This window comes from Xiphophorus hellerii, chromosome 9 (genome assembly GCF_003331165.1).
Source record: "Xiphophorus hellerii strain 12219 chromosome 9, Xiphophorus_hellerii-4.1, whole genome shotgun sequence".
Lineage (NCBI taxonomy): Eukaryota > Metazoa > Chordata > Actinopteri > Cyprinodontiformes > Poeciliidae > Xiphophorus > Xiphophorus hellerii.
The window spans coordinates 4,712,311-4,731,875 of record NC_045680.1 but is presented as its reverse complement, the minus strand read 5'-3'; the positions used below and the strand labels follow the sequence as shown (position 1 = coordinate 4,731,875).

The 19,565-nt window shown below is 36.9% G+C and overlaps 1 protein-coding gene across 2 annotated transcripts; it reads right to left on the bottom strand.

The window, feature by feature from the left end:
• Positions 1-209: 209 nt before the first annotated feature.
• On the bottom strand, positions 210-18,315 carry rexo1 (REX1, RNA exonuclease 1 homolog). Of its 2 annotated transcripts, none has more exons than XM_032573157.1 (16): positions 18,001-18,315; positions 14,464-16,262; positions 13,651-13,752; positions 11,995-12,205; positions 11,786-11,919; positions 10,395-10,532; positions 10,110-10,233; positions 8,420-8,545; positions 7,068-7,208; positions 6,875-6,988; positions 6,733-6,806; positions 5,771-5,881; positions 4,945-5,060; positions 4,709-4,847; positions 3,422-3,542; positions 210-1,244 (listed from the first exon to the last, which is right to left on the bottom strand). In XM_032573157.1, exons 1-16 carry the CDS (start codon positions 18,170-18,172, stop codon positions 1,156-1,158), a joined length of 3,711 nt encoding a protein of 1,236 aa, XP_032429048.1. In that variant the 5' UTR covers positions 18,173-18,315; the 3' UTR covers positions 210-1,155. The 2 variants fall into 2 exon arrangements, with proteins under 2 accessions (XP_032429048.1, XP_032429049.1); XM_032573158.1 differs by having other exon boundaries at positions 11,786-11,916.
• Between the last annotated feature and the right edge of the window lie 1,250 nt (positions 18,316-19,565).

Genomic DNA, 19,565 nt, shown 5'->3' with positions numbered 1-19,565 from the left:
TGTTTAATTTTTTGGACAGTTTTGTCTTAATTGCTGAGTTTGTTGTTTTTAAGGCAAATGTCCTTTCTTAGAGTCTGTATTCTCTGGTTAATGATTAATTGATTACTAAGTTAGTTAACGATTATTTCAATAATCACAATTAAGCTGATCGTTTCTGCCCAAATGGAGTTAAGAGTTTGAAGGAAGCATGAAGAATGAAAGACAAACCGTTTCTTTTAACAAAGACCTTTTAATAGAAAAGATAAACAATCAAAGGTTTAACAAATACAAAGTAAACTCTTTACAGCACATTTACAGCTCTACTGTATATTTTAAGTCAATATCAGTGAAAATAACTGATAACTGAATTATTTCCCCCGGTTTAGCTTGGTTTGGACTTTTCCATTTCATGATGGAGATCGAGTTTCGCCTCATCGATCCTCAGAGATTCATGTCGTTTTCGTCATGCAGAGATTGACACATCAGTGATTTTAATGTGTTTTCTTCGACACATTTAATCAACCTACTAAACCCAGTAACTAGAAGCTGCTGACGCCGCCTTAAAAAACTGATGACATTAATAAGCATGTGGTAGAAAACCAGGAGGTGTGAGTGAAAAAACAAGAGCGTTTATTTATAGAAACCATCGACAGACTAAGACATTAATGCACTTAAGTGTAACTAAGAAGAAGTAACTGGTTTTTCTTATTAGAAGTGAATACATCACAGCACATACGAGGTTCTCGGACTTTGGCCCTGTACAACAAGAGCATTTATATTATAGTGCAATGTATGCTGGAGACAGCCCAGCATGAATATTATTATTATATATATATATAGGCATATATATATATATATGTATTTGTTAATCAGTACAGTTGAGACAATGCCCCTGCTTTTCAAGTTCTTCCATAGAAAGTTTACGATTTACATCAAGTGCGAGGCCTGAAAGAAACACTGCTCAAATAAAAATACTTTCCAGCGAACATAATTTAAATCTAAAGTAGCAACAACAGAAAGAAAACAGCGTTCATTGACTCAGGTTCCTATTGCTTTACTGGTTGTGAGTTTCTCCTCACCTACGACCAACGACTCTGCTGGATTTATCCTCCCTCACCTGTCGAGAGCTGGAGGCCGGAGGTCATCACCGTGGACACAGAGTGAGAGGGTCAGGGGTCATCTCTTGACCTTTGCGTCCTCTTTAATCTTCCATATCATCAGCTCCATGCAGGCCGACGCGTCCTCGCTGGAGTCGTGGCCCTCCACTGCGAACACAAGCACAAGGTCAGCCGCCCCTCGTTGCTAGGAAACGGCAGGAAACACTGATCATGTGACCAAACGGTGAGGAGGAAATTAATGACGTTTGTGAAGGTAGGAACCTCAAGGGCGAAGTGGTTAGTTAGACTTTTATTTATTAAAAAAACATTGAAACAAATAGTTTTTAGAATATAGATATTTAATTTGTTTTATATAATAAATTATATGGAGCTAAATTAGTCTAAATTAGATTCACAAAGCGTGACTCTAAGACGATAAAATAAGACGATAAAAGAAGATTTGTAAGACTATTTCATTTACAATATATTTTTCCCATTTTATAAGTTAAATAATCTGCCAGTAGAACTAGTTCTTTTTAATTACTGACTTAGAACAAGCTCCTATAACTTCTTGAAAAGTTACTTGTTTTGTCTTATTTCTAATTTACTAAGATATTTGCACTAAAAACAAGACCAAAAGTTTTTTTTGTGTTTTTGCAGTGTTTATATTTCTGTATATAAATCAGATTTATCTGTCTTAAGTGTTTTAACATGACATTTGTTGTGAATTGTTGCTATATAAATAAAAAGATTTCAGTTGAATATTTATTTTATGGGGCTGCACAGTGGCACTGTTGCCTTGCAAGAAGCAAGACGGTCCTGGGTTCGATTCCCAGCCCGGGGTCTTTCTGCATGGAGTTTGCATGTTCTCCCTGTGCATGCGTGGGTTCTCTCTGGGTACTCCGTCTTCCTCCCACAGTCCAAAAACATGACTGTTAGGTAAATTGGTCTCTCTAAATTCTCCCTAGATGTGAGTGTGTGTGTGTGCGTGCATGGCTGTGTGTCCTGTCTGTCTCTGTGTTGCCCTGCGACAGACTGGCGACCTGTCCGGGGTGACCCCGCCTCTCGCCCGGAACGTTAGCTGGAGATAGGCACCAGCACCTCCCGACCCCTCTAAGGGACATGGGTGTACAGAAAATAGATGGATGGATGGATGGATTTATTTTATGAGTTACAGACTCTGACTGCATAAATCGTTGCCTCAATGTTATTGTAAATTAAGAATGAAACACTTTGGCTAAATGTTTATAGGATGAGTAACACTGGAAAAAAATAACTTTTAGTTTCTAAAAATATAACATTCATTATTCACAGCTGTGCCAGAGCTCAGGATTTCTGAATCCAGACTAATGAAGGAATTAATTTCTAAACATTTAAAAGAACATTAAACATCACAAAACCAGAATTTAAGCAGTTTGTGTCTTCTGGTGTGGTTTTATTCCAAAGTTTTGCTGCTGGCACTTTAAATCTTTCTTTTTTGTAATTTCTCATTATCAACACGACATATTTTGCAGGCGAGTTCACTGAAAAAAGTGACATACTTTGCCATATTTATCAACATAGAGCTTCATCGACAACAATTTACAGATCAATAATCATCCAACGAATTGGACAAATGAGGCAAATGGAAAATTTTAACCTTTTTAATAGAAATATTATGATAAGGAGTACCATACTATAAATAAAGAAGTAAAAGCTTCCACAGCAGCAACAGCGACATCTGCTGGTGATTTAGGCGTATTACACCAACTAACCCACGAAACGGAAGTTTAATCTGGAGCAGATTTGTGTGCTCCAGTCTGAAATCAGAGCAGCAACGCTCCAATTAAATTAATTAGTCTACAATTTGTCTCTGTTTTTATGTACAACTTTGTTGGGTTTTAGTTTTGTTAAAATCTGGTTTGTTAAATTATTATATATTTAAAACTAAAAGTAGGAAGACTTTGGGCGTGCTGTGGTGGCGCAGGGGGTTAGCACGCTTTAGTCCTCGACGCGGACGTCGCGGGTTCGACTCCCGGTCCCGACGACCTTTGCCGCATGTCTTCCCCCCTCTCCTCACCCTCCTTCCTGTCTGCCTACTGTCAAAACAAATACGAGCCACTAGCGCCGCAAAAACTCTTCGGAGAAAAAAAAAAAGTAAGAAGACTTGTGTTTGGTTGATTTTTTTGTTGTTACTTAGCAGTAAAGTGCTGGAAAGCCAGTGTATTTTTCAACAAAGTCAGATTTAGTGAGACATAGTTTAGCTAGATAAAATAAATAATTGTTGGAAAAAGAATAAGTTGTTCTAGCTGCACAGCTTAAAAAAACAAAAACGTATCTACAGGTTGTCTGGTGGATTTTCTCACCATTGTCCTGGATGATGCGTTTGAGGTAATCGGCCATCAGGGTCTTCAAGGCACGTTTGTAGGGCAGACCGAGGCGGTGAGGAAAAACGATGGCCGTGTCTACAACTGAGCTGTGGATGAGCTGGAAGCAGAGAGGAAATAAAATAAATCTGTAAAATAAACCTTACTCTTTAAAAATATCATTGTTTTTAGTCGATTTATTTACTGGAAAGAAAAACATTTTTTATCACAGAAAGGGCCTGGATTGCTCTGTCAGACATTAAATTTGTGCAACAAGTTACATATTTTTGTTAAAGCAGCCGTTTTTGTCCTCAGTTAGTTACATTTATGGACTTCAGTTTGAGAAAGGCGATATTATTATTAGTTGTTTTTTTTAGTTCACCAAGTACTGCAAAACAAAACAAACATTACAGACTAGCAAAACAAATAATTGATCTACAAAATTACCAACTAGATAAGCAAAGAGAACAAACAAAACCCCCCAAAATTATAAATTAAACTGGATAAAACTTTAGAAATGAACTTTGACCATTTAAAATCTGCATGAAGTCATGAGGCAGCAGTTTTCCTCATGATTGTGTAAACAATAAAACATTTCTGGAATAAAAACTTTTTTTTTATTTTGTGCTGCATAAGATTCTAATTTTCTGAGAATATTTAGTTGTTTTTTTTGCTCAAAATAAAAATCATCAAAATGACTGAAATAAACACCTTAAATACATTACCAACTGTGTATAATGAAAATAAAACAATTTTTGTAATCAATTTAATAAAATTCTAGATTATTTAACATAAGGTAGAATATAAATGAGATATTACATTATGCATTACCTGCAGCCATTTTTTTTTACCTTCTCACAAACTAAATTACCCACTTTTAAAAACTACATACACTGCAAAAACAATCTTACCAAGTATTTTTAGCCTAATTTCTAGTGAAAATATCTCAGTAAAGTTGAATTAAGACAAAACTAACTTATAAGTAACTTTTCAGGACCTCATTTTAAGTCAATAAAAATATAGATGAAAAAGTTCTAGTTAAAACATGGGAAATATATCTTGTTACAAATTAATTTATAAGAACTTTTTCATCAATATTAAGGAATTATTTACTTAAATCGAGCTCCTTTATCTTGCTGTTAATTCAGTCTTATTTCAAGTGAACTGAGATATTTGCGGTAAAAACTAGACTAAAAATAGTTGGTAAGATTTTGTGTTTTTGCAGTGCTCATGCAGCTCAAACAACAAGCGCCTGGAGAAGATGATGAAGAGGATGATGAAGGTCACCTTGAGTGCGAGCAAGTCGCTCTCCAGACTGTGTCCGATGAGGACGGACTCTGCCCTGAACATGCTGAGCAGAACCGCCTGAACGTCTCTCAGGGTGATGGTGGCGTTCACCAAGTCCTCCTCAGTGACGCCTGAGAATCTGTGAGAGAGACGCGGCTTCGTCACACCCAACTAACGGCGCGTTCACACCTGCAGCCATCCAAGATGGCGCCGGGAGTCGCTTCCTATTCCCTCACCGTGTGTTGTAGTCGACCACTTTGCTGTCGGGCTTCACAAACGTGTCGTAGATGACCTTCATTTCGGAGTCGATGACTGTGACCCTGGTCAGCTCCAGGCCCTGCTTAGTGTAGCACTGATCACACAGACAGGAAAACATCCAATTAAAGCTAAGCTACGCTAATGTTTACCATATTTATTCATTTATTTTTGATTGTTTTTGAGGGATTTCATTTTTGGAAAATTAGGATTTATTTTCACCACCATTTTGTTTTTTTTACAGTTTTTATTTATTTGGACTTCAGGTCAACTCTACACCACAATGGATCAGGCTAAGATATTTTTTTAACCAAAATAAATGTCAAATGTCTGTGGAAGAGGATTAAGACCAATGAAAAAAAAAAATCTCGCTTTTTTCTTCTTCCCAGATTTCCGACTTTTACCTCAAAATTCACTTTAATCTCAAATTTCTAACTGATGAGATCCTGATCACTAAACAATTTCTTACTAAAAAACTTTTTTTTCGCAGTTTAAAATTATTTTTTTCTAGTGAAATAGCCTCTTTTCTGCTAATATTCTTCTAATTAAACAAAAATACTCACATCCTGGCCCTGACACTCCGTCGCACAACTGATAGAACAGATGACTGAATTAAAAGCCATTTTTTAGAAATATTTTTGCAACGTCTTTTTTTAGAAAAGAAAGCAGGCGATAAAAATAAAAAATCTATTAAAATTGCACCTGGCCTGAAAAAAAAAATCAGATTGTCTGATTAAGCCATGCTGCCCGGCCGTGGTTTACGGAGCGATTCGAGGCGATTCTTCTTCCTGTTTCGCTCCAACTCACCATCTCACAATCCAAAGCGAAAACTCCGCCGTTTCCGTCCGGTGGCAGCGGTTTGCTGAACGTCGACACGAAGCCGTCCAGGGACTCTTTACGGCCGTCCTGCACATGTTGCTACGGAAACACAGAGCAATGGATGGAGAAAATTAAACAAACAGAGATGATTATTAGACAATTAAAGGAGGTACATGAAGATTTAAAAAGTTTTCCTAAAATCCAAAGCAATATCTCGACTACCCTAATTTATTTAGCAATAAAAGATAGTTAGATAACTATAATAAATAAATTAAAATAAATATTAAATAAATAACTATGATTGAATAAATCAATAAACAAACAATAGCTACAAAAATAAATAACTTTAGCTATAAATAAAACAACAAGTGACTATAGTCAATAAATTTGTTGTTAATAAATAAACAAATAAACACTCCTAAATACCTACAGTTAAATAAATTGATGATTAAAGTAAATTATAAACAAATAACTACATTTAAATATTTATAATCAAATAAAATAACTTACATTTTAAGTTATTTTTAAAAAAAAATACACTAACACATATATAAATAACCGACATTAAATAAATGATCTAATACATAAATAAACTAATAAATAAATAATTATAGTTAAATAAATAAAAACTATACAAGTAACTAAATAAATAAATACACAGCTTTAAGTTTTTGCATCTCTAACTAAAATAAGTTAATACCACTATTATAATACAACTAATACGGCACTAAAAGAATAAAAAAATCAAATACAATCTTAAAAAATAATAAAGTGATTTGGTTACACTTAATTATTTCTTTCTAAACAATGAAATGTTTGGATGATTAATTCTATTGCTTGTCCAGCTAATAAACGTAACATGTCGATGTTTATTTTAGGGTTTTACTACTTCTAGAATAATCTTTGAGTCCATATCTTTCTAATATATGATTATTGTTTTGTTGTGATACCTTTGCTATCTGGCATCCAGGAGCTCCGACAGCAGCCGAGCAGCAGCTGTACGTCGTCTCCCAGCCGCCGGCGACTGAGAGGAGAATAAAACACGTTGAGGAGACGACCGACTCAGAAGGAAAGTCAACTCAGAGCGTTTACCTCTGTGTCTGCGTAAACGCCCCCAGTGATGGCTGCACTCCTCTCTGCGGACGCAGCTGCCGTTGACGCTGACCTTATACTCGGCGCCGCAGCGGCAGCATATCCTGCCGAACGCTGCAGGAAGATTAGCAGAAACCTTTTAGCTGAAAGCGTGGTGTTGGTTTGAGACGGACAGCGCTGCGTATGTCCTCACGGTCTGGGCAGATCTTTCTCTCTGGCTGGTTGTAGATGACGGCCTTGCCCGGGGCCTCGGGGTTTAGCCGCGGGTATCCGTGCTCTTGCAGCTGCTCCTCTGTCATTAGGTACGCCTGCAGCTTCCTGTACAGGCTGGCGCCTACACAAACAGAGCAACAACTAAATCTACCACAAACTCCTAAAACAAAATGAGTCTGACTTTTTCCATATGTGACAGATATCCAGAAATATCCACAGTTTGTTAGTAATTAGTTACATTTACTTGAGTAACTTTTTTAAAAAGGAGTACTATTTTTAAATATGCTCTACTTTTTACTTTTACTTCAGTAATTTCAATATGAAATATTTCTGCTCTTAATGAGTAAAATTTCTGGATTTTTTACCCACTGAATGAAAAGCAAACATGTTTTAACCAAAAATCCACCAGACACAGACCCACACCTGCAGCTTTTGTTAAAGTTTCATAAGTTTTTTACTGAAAGAAACTGATTTGGAAACATTTTCTTTTGCCTGATTTTGTTATTTTTTGTTACTTATCTGAATTATTGTCATTTTCGTCCTTAAAATACCAAAGTTTTCACTTAACTTTATATTTTTGTCTATCCGATGATGTAATTTTTATATTTTAAACAATTGATGATTTGATCAGTTACTCAGTACTTGAGTAGACTCAAATACTTTTTTACTTTTACTTAAGAAATTTCTTGGATGGCTACTTTTTACTTCTACTTGGGTAAAAATATGTTGAACTAGTGCTACTCTTACTTGAGTAAAAGTAAAAAGTGGCCAACCAAGAAATTACTCAACTAGGAGTAAAGAGGCATTTGGTAAAAAATCTACTCAAGTTCTGAGTAACAGATAAAATTATCATTCATATATTGATGTAAGTAATAAAAAATAACAATATCAGGCAAGAGAAAATGTTTCCAAATCAGTTTCTTTCAATAAAAAAACGTTATGAAACAAAAGCAAAAAGGAAACAAACTTCTTGGGTTTTCAAAGGAAACTTGGGGATCAGAAAAAGTTTAATTTTGTAATTTTCTTGTTATTTAGCTGGCGCGCCGTTAGGATGTTCCCTCTGATTAGGGGTCATGTGTTGGTGACCCTCAGGTTGTCACATGGCAGCTTGAACAGACCTTCTACTGTGAAACTGCTTCTAGACTGTAAGCAGCACCTCACAGAAAAAAATGGTTTTACTTTTTGTTTTTTTAGAGATATAATCTGCGTTTTCTGCTGCCAAGCATGTGATAAAGTGACGCATAAAGAGCTGAATCCAGAAAAACACAAACAAGAAGAGAGAAATGAGCACATCTGTCATCTGATCTGAAATGGAGGCCATGTGTTTTTTACCGGAGAGTTTCTCCTCCTGCTGTTTGCCCGACCGGTTGACAGTGAAGCTGGTTGTGGCTGCAAGACGACCTCCCAGAACCTCCTCATGGGACTGCGCCTTTCGCTTAGCTGCAAGCCTGGAATCCTCTGCAGAAAATGCAAAAGCAGATCCACTGGCTGTCATTTCATTAATGATAAAACAGATGAGCTGTACAAAACTGAAAACAAACAAATATTCCCTTACTCGTATTTCTTGTAACAAATTCAGATAAAATGTTTTCCTCAAACACTATAACAAATCTGAAAATTTATTTACAATTGTAATGTTTCAATTGTTGATTTTTGTGTTTTTATGACGTGAAGCACTTTGAACCGCCTTGTTGCTGAAATGTGCTATGCAAATAAAATTTGATTTACAAACAACTATAATGAACATAAATAATTTAAAAACTAAGATATATCAGATAATAATGGAAAATCAATATTTTCCATTTCAGATTTCAGTCCATTTGAGTTCAAACTATGACTGGGCAAGTCGGCTTAAAATTTCTAGCCGGATTTAAATATTGTTTTTTTTGTGTGCTTTTTTTCTAAAATAGAAATTACAAATGACAGAAAATAGTGAAAAAGTGACTTTATTTAAGTCATTCCTTTTTGTTAGTTGTATAAAAGAGTGTTAAGGCCAAGCTACAAGAATGTTTGTTTATGAGAATGTAGTCATAATATTAGCAAAATAAAGATGCAATTTTACCAGAAGAAAGCCTTAAAAAAGTCGTTTTTATGAGAAAAAAAGCTTTGTTATTTGTGTGGTTCTTTCTTTAAAACAGACACATTTGTTTGCTCAATCATTTCTAAGTCTTGATAAAATATTTTCTTATCTGTATATCTTGCAACAAAGTATAACTTCACAAGTTGCTCAACATTCCTCACTTTAAAGTTTCGCTATTTTTCATGTCAAATTTCTCATAAAAATTTCATTCTCCTAGTAGTACGACTTTATTCTGGTAATATTATGACTTCATTCTCACATTATTTTGACTCTGTTACCTTAAAATTTTAATTAATAATTTGTCGTAGAGTTGACCTGAATTCAAAGTCCAAATAATTTGAAGATGTAAAAACTCTGCAGTCAAACAAGATGGCCGCTCTGTGCTGACATCACTCTGAACTATGGAAACCCAATGTTTGCATTGGTGAAAAAAATCCAGATTATCCAGAAATTACATTTTCAAGAAACAAAAATGATTGATTAGCTAGGGCTAATTCAAACATAACATCTATTATAGTGAATCTGATTAAATCAAATCTGACATTTGCTGCTTAGCATCTTTCAGATGAAGCCATGGTTTCCTGACAGGCTTAAAAGGTATCAGTCAGGGGAAGAGTACAAATAAAATCCTCGTTATTAAATACAATGCAGAAAGTACTCAATTTCAATGTATTTTATTGAGTTTTAATGTAAGTTTTAATGCTGCTTTCAAAGCAGCAAATGGAACACAACTTAACACTTAACTTAAAGTTAAGTTGTGTTCAAAAGCACAACTTAACCTGCTTTTGAAGTTGCAGATTAAGTTGTGAATTGATTCTTAGATTTATTATAACGCATAAATGTCAAAATAAAAGTGGAAAACGTAAAATTATCAATTATAGTCTGTTTTTTTAACAACATAACAGGATTTAAACTTTATCAATGGGAGTAGAAACTACATACTTTTGACAGGTGATGAACACGAGCTGCTTTTGCCCCGAAGCTTCTTCAGCGTGTTGACGGCAACGTTGAGGTAGATGTTTTTACTGCTACTGCGCTCGTACACCAGCTTCTCCTCATCAAGGGCCTGAAACAACCGTCACAACCATCTTTAAGTGAAAACGTCAACCAAACCAAAAGCTTGTGGTCAAACCAAGTGTTTGACCACAATTAGTCAAACAAGCAGTTCTGTTAATAAACAACACAAACCAACTCTAGCAGAGCAGAAAGTAGAGAAAATGTTCACACCATCTGAAATGCAACATCCTCCGACGGGCAAAACTTGACACATTCGTCTATGAACGTGTTGAGGTAGCGCTGGCGGATGTTGGTGGGAACTTTCGCCCCGAACTCAGTGGGGATGACCGGACGCCTCATGGAGGAGCTCTGGGGAAAAAAAGACAAACATGCAGAGAAGGGAGTTACTTAAAAAAAAAAACAGGATTTACACATTGATCCTTAAAGCCTTCACAAGACTTTAAGGAAAATTCACACCAGCTCTGATAGTCCGCTTTAACCCAACTCTAGTATGTTTGCCTAGAAAGTCCGGTTTGCGTGGGGAGGTGTGTAATGCACCAACAAAATCTGACGTGAACCATCTTACTGCCTCTACTGCAAAAACACGTATTTTGCTCTAGTTTCTTGCACAAATATCTTATTGCATTTAAAATAAGACAAACTAGCTTACAAGTAACTTTTCAACAAGAAATAGGAGCTTGTTTTAAGTAAACAATTCCTTAATTTTGATGAGAAGTACTTGTTCCACTGGCAGATTAGTTCAGATATTTTTCACATTATACGTAAAATAATCTGCCAATGGAATTAGTACTAGTTGGAGATTACTCCAAAAGCAGGATATTGACTACAGCACAGGGCATTCTGGGTAAATACAATAAAACAAACGCATGAGTTCAGCTCTAGCAAAAGAAATGGTTTGTGGTCCTACAACTACTAAAATCTGGCACTACTCCATTTTCATTTTGTGAAGAACATTGCAAAATCTCAAAGTATTTTAACTTAAAAGTAGATTTTCAGCCAGCTATAAGAGCTTGTTTTAAGTAAATAATTTCTTAATATTAATGAAAAAGTAATAGTCCACTGGCAGATTATTTCACTTAAATCAAGACATTTTTCCCCATGTTAAAAGTGAAATAACGTGTCAGTGATACTAGTACTTTTTAAATCAACATTAAGGAATTATTGACTTTAAAAATCTCCTATTTCTTTCTGAAAAGTTACTTGTAAGTTAGTTTAGTCTTATTTCTAAAGAACTAAGATATTTGTACTAGAAACTATAGAAAATTACTTGTTGAGAGTTTGTGTTTTTGCATAGAAAGTTGCGCATGGTTTCTTGTTCAGAAGTTCTTGTGTCATTTCCTTCATTAGTTCTTGCTACAGCGCCACCACAGGTGAAGGAGTGAACAGGTTTTTGAAATAGTTGGTTTATTTGACACAGAGCAGTGTGAATGCAAACTGTACCAGCTGAAAATCTAACAAATGTTGCAACTTTGGTCCCCAATCAGCCTACCAGACTTCTAGAGCTTTCCAGCACTGTGCAGAAATAAAAAAACATGCACAAAGAGGCACTAGATATCTACAAGCTTCTCAAATAATGCCTGACACGAATAATTAAAAATCACCTTCATGGTGGGTGTATGTGCCGTCCTCTTCTGCGCCATCGTAGACGAGGTTTTGGACAGAATGCCAGCTGTGGTTTGGCTCTTCACCCCCTGGGGAGTCTCACTGGCAGCTGGTTTTCCATGTGCTGGACCTGCTGGGACAAACATCCACATTTAACTAATTATAGAGCCAAGCACAAACTTTCAACCAGAACCGGGAGGCATCCTACTCGTCTTGGTGGAGGTTATCTGAGGATTGGGCCGGTGAGCGATTCTCTTCTTTTCTCCGGCGAAGCTGGAGGTCGAGCTCTGTGAGGCGGCTTTGACTGACGCTGAAAGCTGGGCGGCTTGCTGCTGCGCCAGCTGCATACGCTGGAAGCAGACCTCCTGCGGAGTGGGCCGCTTGTACGGCCGGACCACTGTCTTCGAAGGTGCATCGGTCTGGAAAGTAACAACAAAAATATTGGTATTATTAAAGTATGTGAACACATCACTGAAAAACACAAAATTTACAGTATTTTTGTCTAGTTTCTGGAGAATATATCTTAGTAAACTTGAAGTAAGACAAAACTAATTTAAAAGTAAGTTTTCAGGACGATATAGAAGCTTGTTTTAAGTTAATAATTCCTTAACATTGATTAAAAAGAAGTAGTAGTTCCACTGGCAGATTTTTTTTCACTTATTTCAAAATCAAGGGGCACTGTGCCGTTACCTAGCAACCCTAGCTCAGCCCAGCCCGTCACCTAGCAACCCAGTTCTAGTACGACTGGCAGATTTCTTGTTATAAAAATGTTTTGTTATAAGTGAATTAATCTGCCAGTGGAACTAGTATTTTAAAAAAAATCAATATTAAAGAATTATTGACTTCAAAGGAGCTCCTATATTTTGCTGAAAAGTTACTTCAAAGTTAGTTTTGTCTTATTTCACGTTTACTAAGACATTTGTACTAGAAACGAGACAAAAATACTTGTTTGTTTACTGGTGATAAATAATAACATGGAGGAATTTGTAGTGTGTTTTTATATATTTATGGTTATATTTAAATCATTTTATATGAATAAAGACTTTATTGGCTCTAGTGGCCCTTATATGATAGTGAATTGACAGGAAAGTGAGTAATGAGAGAAGGGGGAGGACATGCAGCAAAGGTCACCAGGTCGGGAATCAAACCTGCAACAGCCACGTTGAGGACTAAGGTCTCCATTTGCGGGTTGTGCTTAACCCCTGCGCCACCACAGCACCCCCAAAAAAGTAATTGTTTTATTGCGAGGGGCTAAAATCCCATAAATTACAAGAGGGGATAATGTCTTTTTAGTATGACTTTTACTCTGCCTCTCTGAGTTTGTTCTAGTACTATGTTCAATTCTTAAAATACTAATATTCTAAAATAAAATCAAAGTACAGAATTAGCTTTAGAGACAGACTTTTATGACACAGAAACTTGTCAGAAACCTGATCAGAGCATCTCTCTGGAAAGTTTCCATTAAATCATATCAGGAAAACCCCTGAGCTCTGATTTACAGGTACATGTTTCATATCTTGGTTTTACTTCCTTGTTTCTCTGTCACCACCACCTGAAGCTCCACCTCAATTTAGAAATAAAAACATCACAGAATGGTGTGAAGTAAACATCACTACAGGGGATTTTTCCCACTCTTCACATAAAAGTCAGACTTTAAAAGGCAAAGAAGAAACTCCCTCTGATTCAGTTGATATTTCAGTCGTTCCTGTTCTTCTTTCTACTAACACAAAGCTTGATGTTGTTTTTACAAAATACCATCATTGTTTGCAAAGATTACCTGTGTATGAGTGACTAAATTTGTAGAAAGTGTTTGCACATAAAATAAAATGTACCATACAATTAAAATGATTCAAAAGAGTCTCACATCTCCTTTGGCAACAAAATGGGACACTCTCTTCTTTTGGCCGGGGAAGAGTGTGGTTAAAGTGCTATCTGTGCTTCTCTCCTCCTCTGAATCCCTGGAAGCCTGAAAGAGGAAAAGAAGAAAAGATAACTATTACACTTGAACTGCAAAATAACAAAAATATTAAATAGTTTTTGTCTAGTTTCTTGTGAAAATACTTGAAATAATTCTTAACTTACAACAAATTTTTCAGCAAAATTTAGGAGATTGTTTTAAGTTAGTAACGCCTTAATACTGGTTTAAAAATTACTAGTTCCACTGGCAAATTTATTCACTTATAACATGTTGGTATACAGTGGAACTAGTAATTTTTTATCAATATTGACTCAAAACAAGCATCTATATTTTGCTGAAAAATGACTTGCAAGTTACTTTTGCCTTGCTCTCTCGCATATATTTTCACTAAAAGCCAAACAAAAATACTTTGTAAGACTTTGTGTAATTATTAGGAGTGAACTGATTGCAGTTTTCTGGCCAATCGCCAATTACCGATCTTTAAAAAGCCCGATTCTGATTTTGGCCACTACCAATTTTTTTGTCTGAAATGTTGCTAAATATAGCAAGAAAGTCACTGAGTTGGTAAAAGTGGTTGATTATTAACTGTAAACATGCAAACATGATCTGGTGGGCCGGTTTCACATGCAAGTGTTGGCCGATCACAGATTTCCCAAATGTGAAGAAATCAATACATCGGCTGGTCGATAAATTTGTGCACCCATGAAAGTTATAATATGAATGAAAAGTAAAAGAGAAGTAGACGAAAGACAGCAGCACCTGCTTTGCTTGCCGTCCCTTGTCCTCCTTCTTCACATCATTGGATTCGTTGAAGATCCGCAAACACTCCTCCATCGGATCCGAGTCAAAGTCCAGATCGTCCTGAAACATGGAGAAGTCGACTCGGACGTCGTCAGGCTCCTCCCAGCTCGACCTGCTGCGTTCCGGTTCCCCGTCGGCTTTGTCCTCAGAGGAAGATGGCGTCCTCTCTGAAGCCGTCCTCTTGCTCATTAGTCCCCTCTTTAACGCGTCGGCTGATTTCCTGACCAGGACTTCCTCCGGCTCGTCGTCGCTGTCCGCCTCCATCGGGTCGGCCTCCTCGGGGCTCTCGTCTCCGAACAGATCTGCGTGGCTCAGACTCAGGTCTTCGAGTTTCTCTTTTGACGAGCTGGCGCTTTGCTTCGCTTTAGCCGAGCTCCCCTTGCAGCTGCTGGAGCTGCTTTTGCTTTTCTTAACGTCCTTTTCTCTTCTACTGCTATCCAGTTTACCGTTTCTGTGCTGGCTGTCTTTATTCTTGCTTTGGTCTTTCTCACGCTCCGATGGTTTCAGTTTTTTGCTTTCTCGTGCATCTTTCTCTTGTTCACTTAAGGCTCTCTTAACTTTCTCCACCATCTTGCTCTTACTCTCACATCTCTTTTCATCCCTGCCTTCTCTTTGAACTTTATCCTTCATCTTTAGCATGTTTTTACTATCATCTTTCTGATTTTTGTTCTCCTTCTTTGCAGAGTCTTGCTTAAAGTTCTTACATGATAATTTGTCTTTTGCACTACTGCTGCTACCACTGCTACTTTTAACACTAGATGATTTCTTTACTTCTTTATCAATATTTTGTGTTTTCTCTGGTTTGCTAATTTTACCATGACCACTTTGATCTGCCAGCTTCCTTTTCTCCAAGTTCTCCTTTTGTTTGGTATTTTCCTGTGAGTCTAAGTCCTGTGCAAGCTCCTCCTTGTTCCTCTGTGTAAGAGCGCCCTTTATACTTTTACTCCTGTCTTTTGTATCTTTCCCCAAAGCGTCTCTGGCCGACACAATGTTGGCCTTTCTTTGCTGGAGATTGCTAAGCGATGTGGGTCGGTACTCTGTTCCAGAGCTCTCCTCATCAGAGTCGGAGATGGTGTACTTTTTTAAGTCTATACTCGCCTGCGGTGGCTTTTTCCCAGCTGTACCACCATTCTTATCTGAAGCATCCAGCCGATATGCCTTCTTATAGTCAGTCTCAACTGGATGTGAACCCTCGTCTCTCTTGTTTTTCACTGCGATCCCTGCAGAGTAGTTGGACAGAGGGTCATACTCCATATTTGTAGACGGCCCAGAGTTGTCCAGAGTGTATTTCCACTGTGCAGAGCATGCAGTGCTCAGATACTTGGTGCTCTGGGGAGGACAGGGCACTTGTGTCCGAGACTGAGGCTTTTTCAGGGAAGTGGGAACATATTCCATAGAGCTGCTGCTGTTGTACTTCTGACTGTCTGAATCCAAGGTGTACTTGCTGCAGCCCGGGGTGGGATCGTATCCTCCCGATGTGATCTGATAGCTCCCAGGGTCGTAAGCCAGGTGCGAGGCCGCTGCTTGGCTTTTAGCGACGTAGGATGAAGACGAACCGGTCTTCTCAGTGGGACTGTAAGGTTCGTCTCCGATGCGGGACAGCTTCCGCTGTTCTCGCTCCACCTCGCCACGGACTTCCTCGATGGCTCTGTTGACCATCTCCAAGGCGCCGCTGAGGTCCCCAGAAGGAGCAGGCTGCCCATTCTGCTGCTCCTGAGGTCTCACTACTTCTGGGTTGAAGGGATCGTAACCCTGATCTGCAAGAAACACAGCAACAAAATAATAATTATCAATATCGACTGATACCAACTGATCGATGGCAGATTATTTAACTTATTACATGGGAAAATGTCTTGTTATAAGTAAAGCAATATTCAATAGGACTAACACATTTTTATCAATATTAAGGATTTAATTACCTTAAACAACCTTCTATATCTTTGGTACTTTGTAAGTTTCTTGTATCTTATTTCAAGCTTGCTGTAATATTTCCACTAGAATCTAGACAAAAAAAAAATGCTTGGTAAGATTTTATGTTTTTGCAGTGTAACTTTCCTCCCAATGGCTCGTGAAGATTTGGCTTAAAACATGCAGAACCAACATGTTTTTAAAATATTGACATGACAAATGCAGATTTTTTAAAAAGTTTTTACGTTTTCTTTTTTTTTTGCATGGAATCCTGCAATAATTAACAACCAATGTTTATTTCCATGTTGTTGCCATTTGCGTGTGTGTGTGTGTGTGTGTGTTTTTCAGGAGCCATGTGGTTTTTGTTTGGTCATGTGACAAACAAAGTAATGCAGCACAGGATTGTGGGGTGTTTAATTGAAGCAAATGAGAAACATAAGCTGTGTTATTGTTTTTTCACAGTGTTGAATAGATAGGGGGAAAAAAATATGAAATAGTGGTAAATATTGGTCATCTGCCCTAACAGCAATATTAATTTCAGCTTTCAACTTCAAGCAGCCCAAATTATTCATTAGATAATGTACAAATCGGATGAAAAAGAAACAAGATAAAAGTTTGAACATGTGGAAAACTTTCTAGATAGAAAAAGACAGAAAATATTGGATGAAAAGGCTTTTAAATAAAATTAAGGAGAGAGATATTCATATTGTAAAAAAATAATACTGCAATTACTTTATCTCAAAGAAAGAAACAAGAATCAAAAAGTCTTGCAAATTGCTATTTTTAAATCCAAATTTTGAATTTAAGGAAGGGTGGAGTCTTTAAAGAGAGATGTTTCAAGACTTGCTTCATGTTGCAAAAACCAAACTCCAAAGAAACATAACTACAGGAGGAGTGAAAAATATTGCTACTGGGACTCTATTAGAGGATACCTGTGCTTACTTTTTTATTTTATCTCAGCAGTCTTGTCTGATTATTAAATGCCTGTGCTATAATAATTCCCACTGTAGTCTATTTAGGGGTGAACCTCTATTTTTGATGATTTACGATGTAGATACCATGAAATACAGGTAGCTTTATACGACAGCTTATAAACTGATTTTTTTAAAAGTATCTTTATATTAAAAGATGTAGTTCATATATTTTTGCAGAAACACTTATATTGTCTTGTAAAGACATTTATTTTCTCATGTTACATGCTCAAACTTTAATATATTATACTGGCATTTTAAATATCAAAAAATAATTTCGCAATTTAACTGATATATTAAGGCTAATTTAACTGAAGTTAAATGTTTCTAAGAGGTACTTCTAAGCCGTCTTTGGACCAAAAAGCAACACAATTCACTTTGTAACGCTCTACATTAGGATGCTCTAATGTCTCTGTGGTATAAATTTATATCCAAGTAGCTTTAAAATTGTCTCCCAGCTTGCAGTAGTCACAAAATGATAAGGGCATCACCAGAAACATAGCGAAAACTAGCTTTCACTTCAGAGCAACGGGACACGGACGGTCTAATAAATATATTTTGTTCAATTTTGTCACAACAGAAGACAAATGAAGCGAACATTCAACTAAATTAGCACCTTTTTGTCCAGACTGCAGCTTTTTAACGTCTCCGTAGGACGGCCGACTCTGCCGGCTGTGTCTGAAGTGACAGTACGGTCTGTTACACCCATTTCTACTGCCTTTGCCGTCGTTGTAGTCCGCGTAAAACGGACAGTCAATCCCTCGGAAGAAGCCGGTGGACCTTAACATTATCTCCAGATAGTCGTCTCATGCCCGCACGTCCTCCACGGGCTTTGTTTTCCGCGTCAGGTTCCTCAAACAACCAGCAAACTGGAACAATAACAGCGTCCCTAAGGCGCCATGACAGACTGGCTGAGAAGAGCGAAAGTCTCGCGTGAGTTGCCGTTCTAACACGTCAGAGGGATCGCGGAAACGAAACCAGGTTCCAAAGGACTCGAAACACCATAACCGTTAGAACATGGCTTTATCTCTTATGAAAGCCTTATTTTGAATCACAGGTTCAGCTTTTTAAAGGTTTATAGTGCGTCTCAACACGACGTCCACTAATAAAGTAACTATGCTTAATTGTATGATCATACATAAAATTAAAGAGGCGAGGGTTCGAAGTTTATTAACACTGATTAAGTTACATGTAGTCTTCCGTTTTTAGTACAACTGCCTAGTTTTCCAACAAAATAAACTCCACAAAATCCTATACTTTTGTGGGAGGTAATCACCTTGTTGCAAACATTGAAAATGGCTAATTTATTGTTTTAAAGTATTCCTCTACTGCTTTATTGGTTTAATTATGTCAGAAACAAGACATAACCACCTTAAGCTACAAGTCAGACAAATCAGAGATGCCAACATGATACTTCTTCTTCTTTAGATTTTAACGGCAGCTTGCATCCAACCAACATGATACTTTCAATAAAAGCTGATTATATGTCAGCATTTCGTACATTTTAACAAATAGTGTTAAATTCATTTAAGATGCAAAAGATTACAAACTGTCTCATGGTTATGTTTGCAATTTTCCCTTTCGTTTTATGTGAAGCAGCCATATTTAATTTTTCTAGCATGAGGTTGTGCATATGGGTTCCTCCTCTAGGGACAGTTCCTCCCGAATGGATGGATGTCTGGATATACAGTTAAAGTCTGGATTTTGTAGATTTCTCCAAAACTCCAACATTCAGCTCCACGCTTGGAGGCTATTCCAGTTTTCTCCTCCCATCGACTTGGAGCTCAAATTGCAGCATTAAGTGTAGAAGAACTATTCCAATAAACCTTTAGAGAAATATAAAACAGAGGATAAAGTAATGACAAGCAAAGGAATTTCAAATATACCAAGAGTCAGATCAATATTTTTAAATACATTTTATGCTAGGATTAAGTGAATTACTTTAACCAAATGGGATACTTAGTCTGCAAGTGCAAAGAAATAAAATGTCCAAAATGTACTCTCCTATTAATACAAACAGCCCCTTAAAATTAAAATATATACAAATGTTACAAATAATCTAAAAAAACTGATGCATTTTTTGACAAAGATAGAAGTTTGTCTCTGAATGATTACAGTCAATTTCAGTAAACAAGTAATTTTCTCATTTCAGCTTTCAAACTAGCAAAAATGTCAAACATT

Bases quoted from the DNA above. Each gene is read 5' to 3' on its own strand.
- rexo1 (XM_032573157.1), bottom strand. From the start codon at position 18,172: ATGTTAAGGTCCACCGGCTTCTTCCGAGGGATTGACTGTCCGTTTTAC. The intron at 10,533-11,785 runs GTGATTTTTAAT...TTTTTTCCCCAG, and splicing joins CACATACACCCACCATGAAG to AGCTCCTCCATGAGGCGTCC. The intron at 8,546-10,109 runs GTATGTAGTTTC...CATTTTCTGCAG, and splicing joins GTGTTCATCACCTGTCAAAA to AGGATTCCAGGCTTGCAGCT.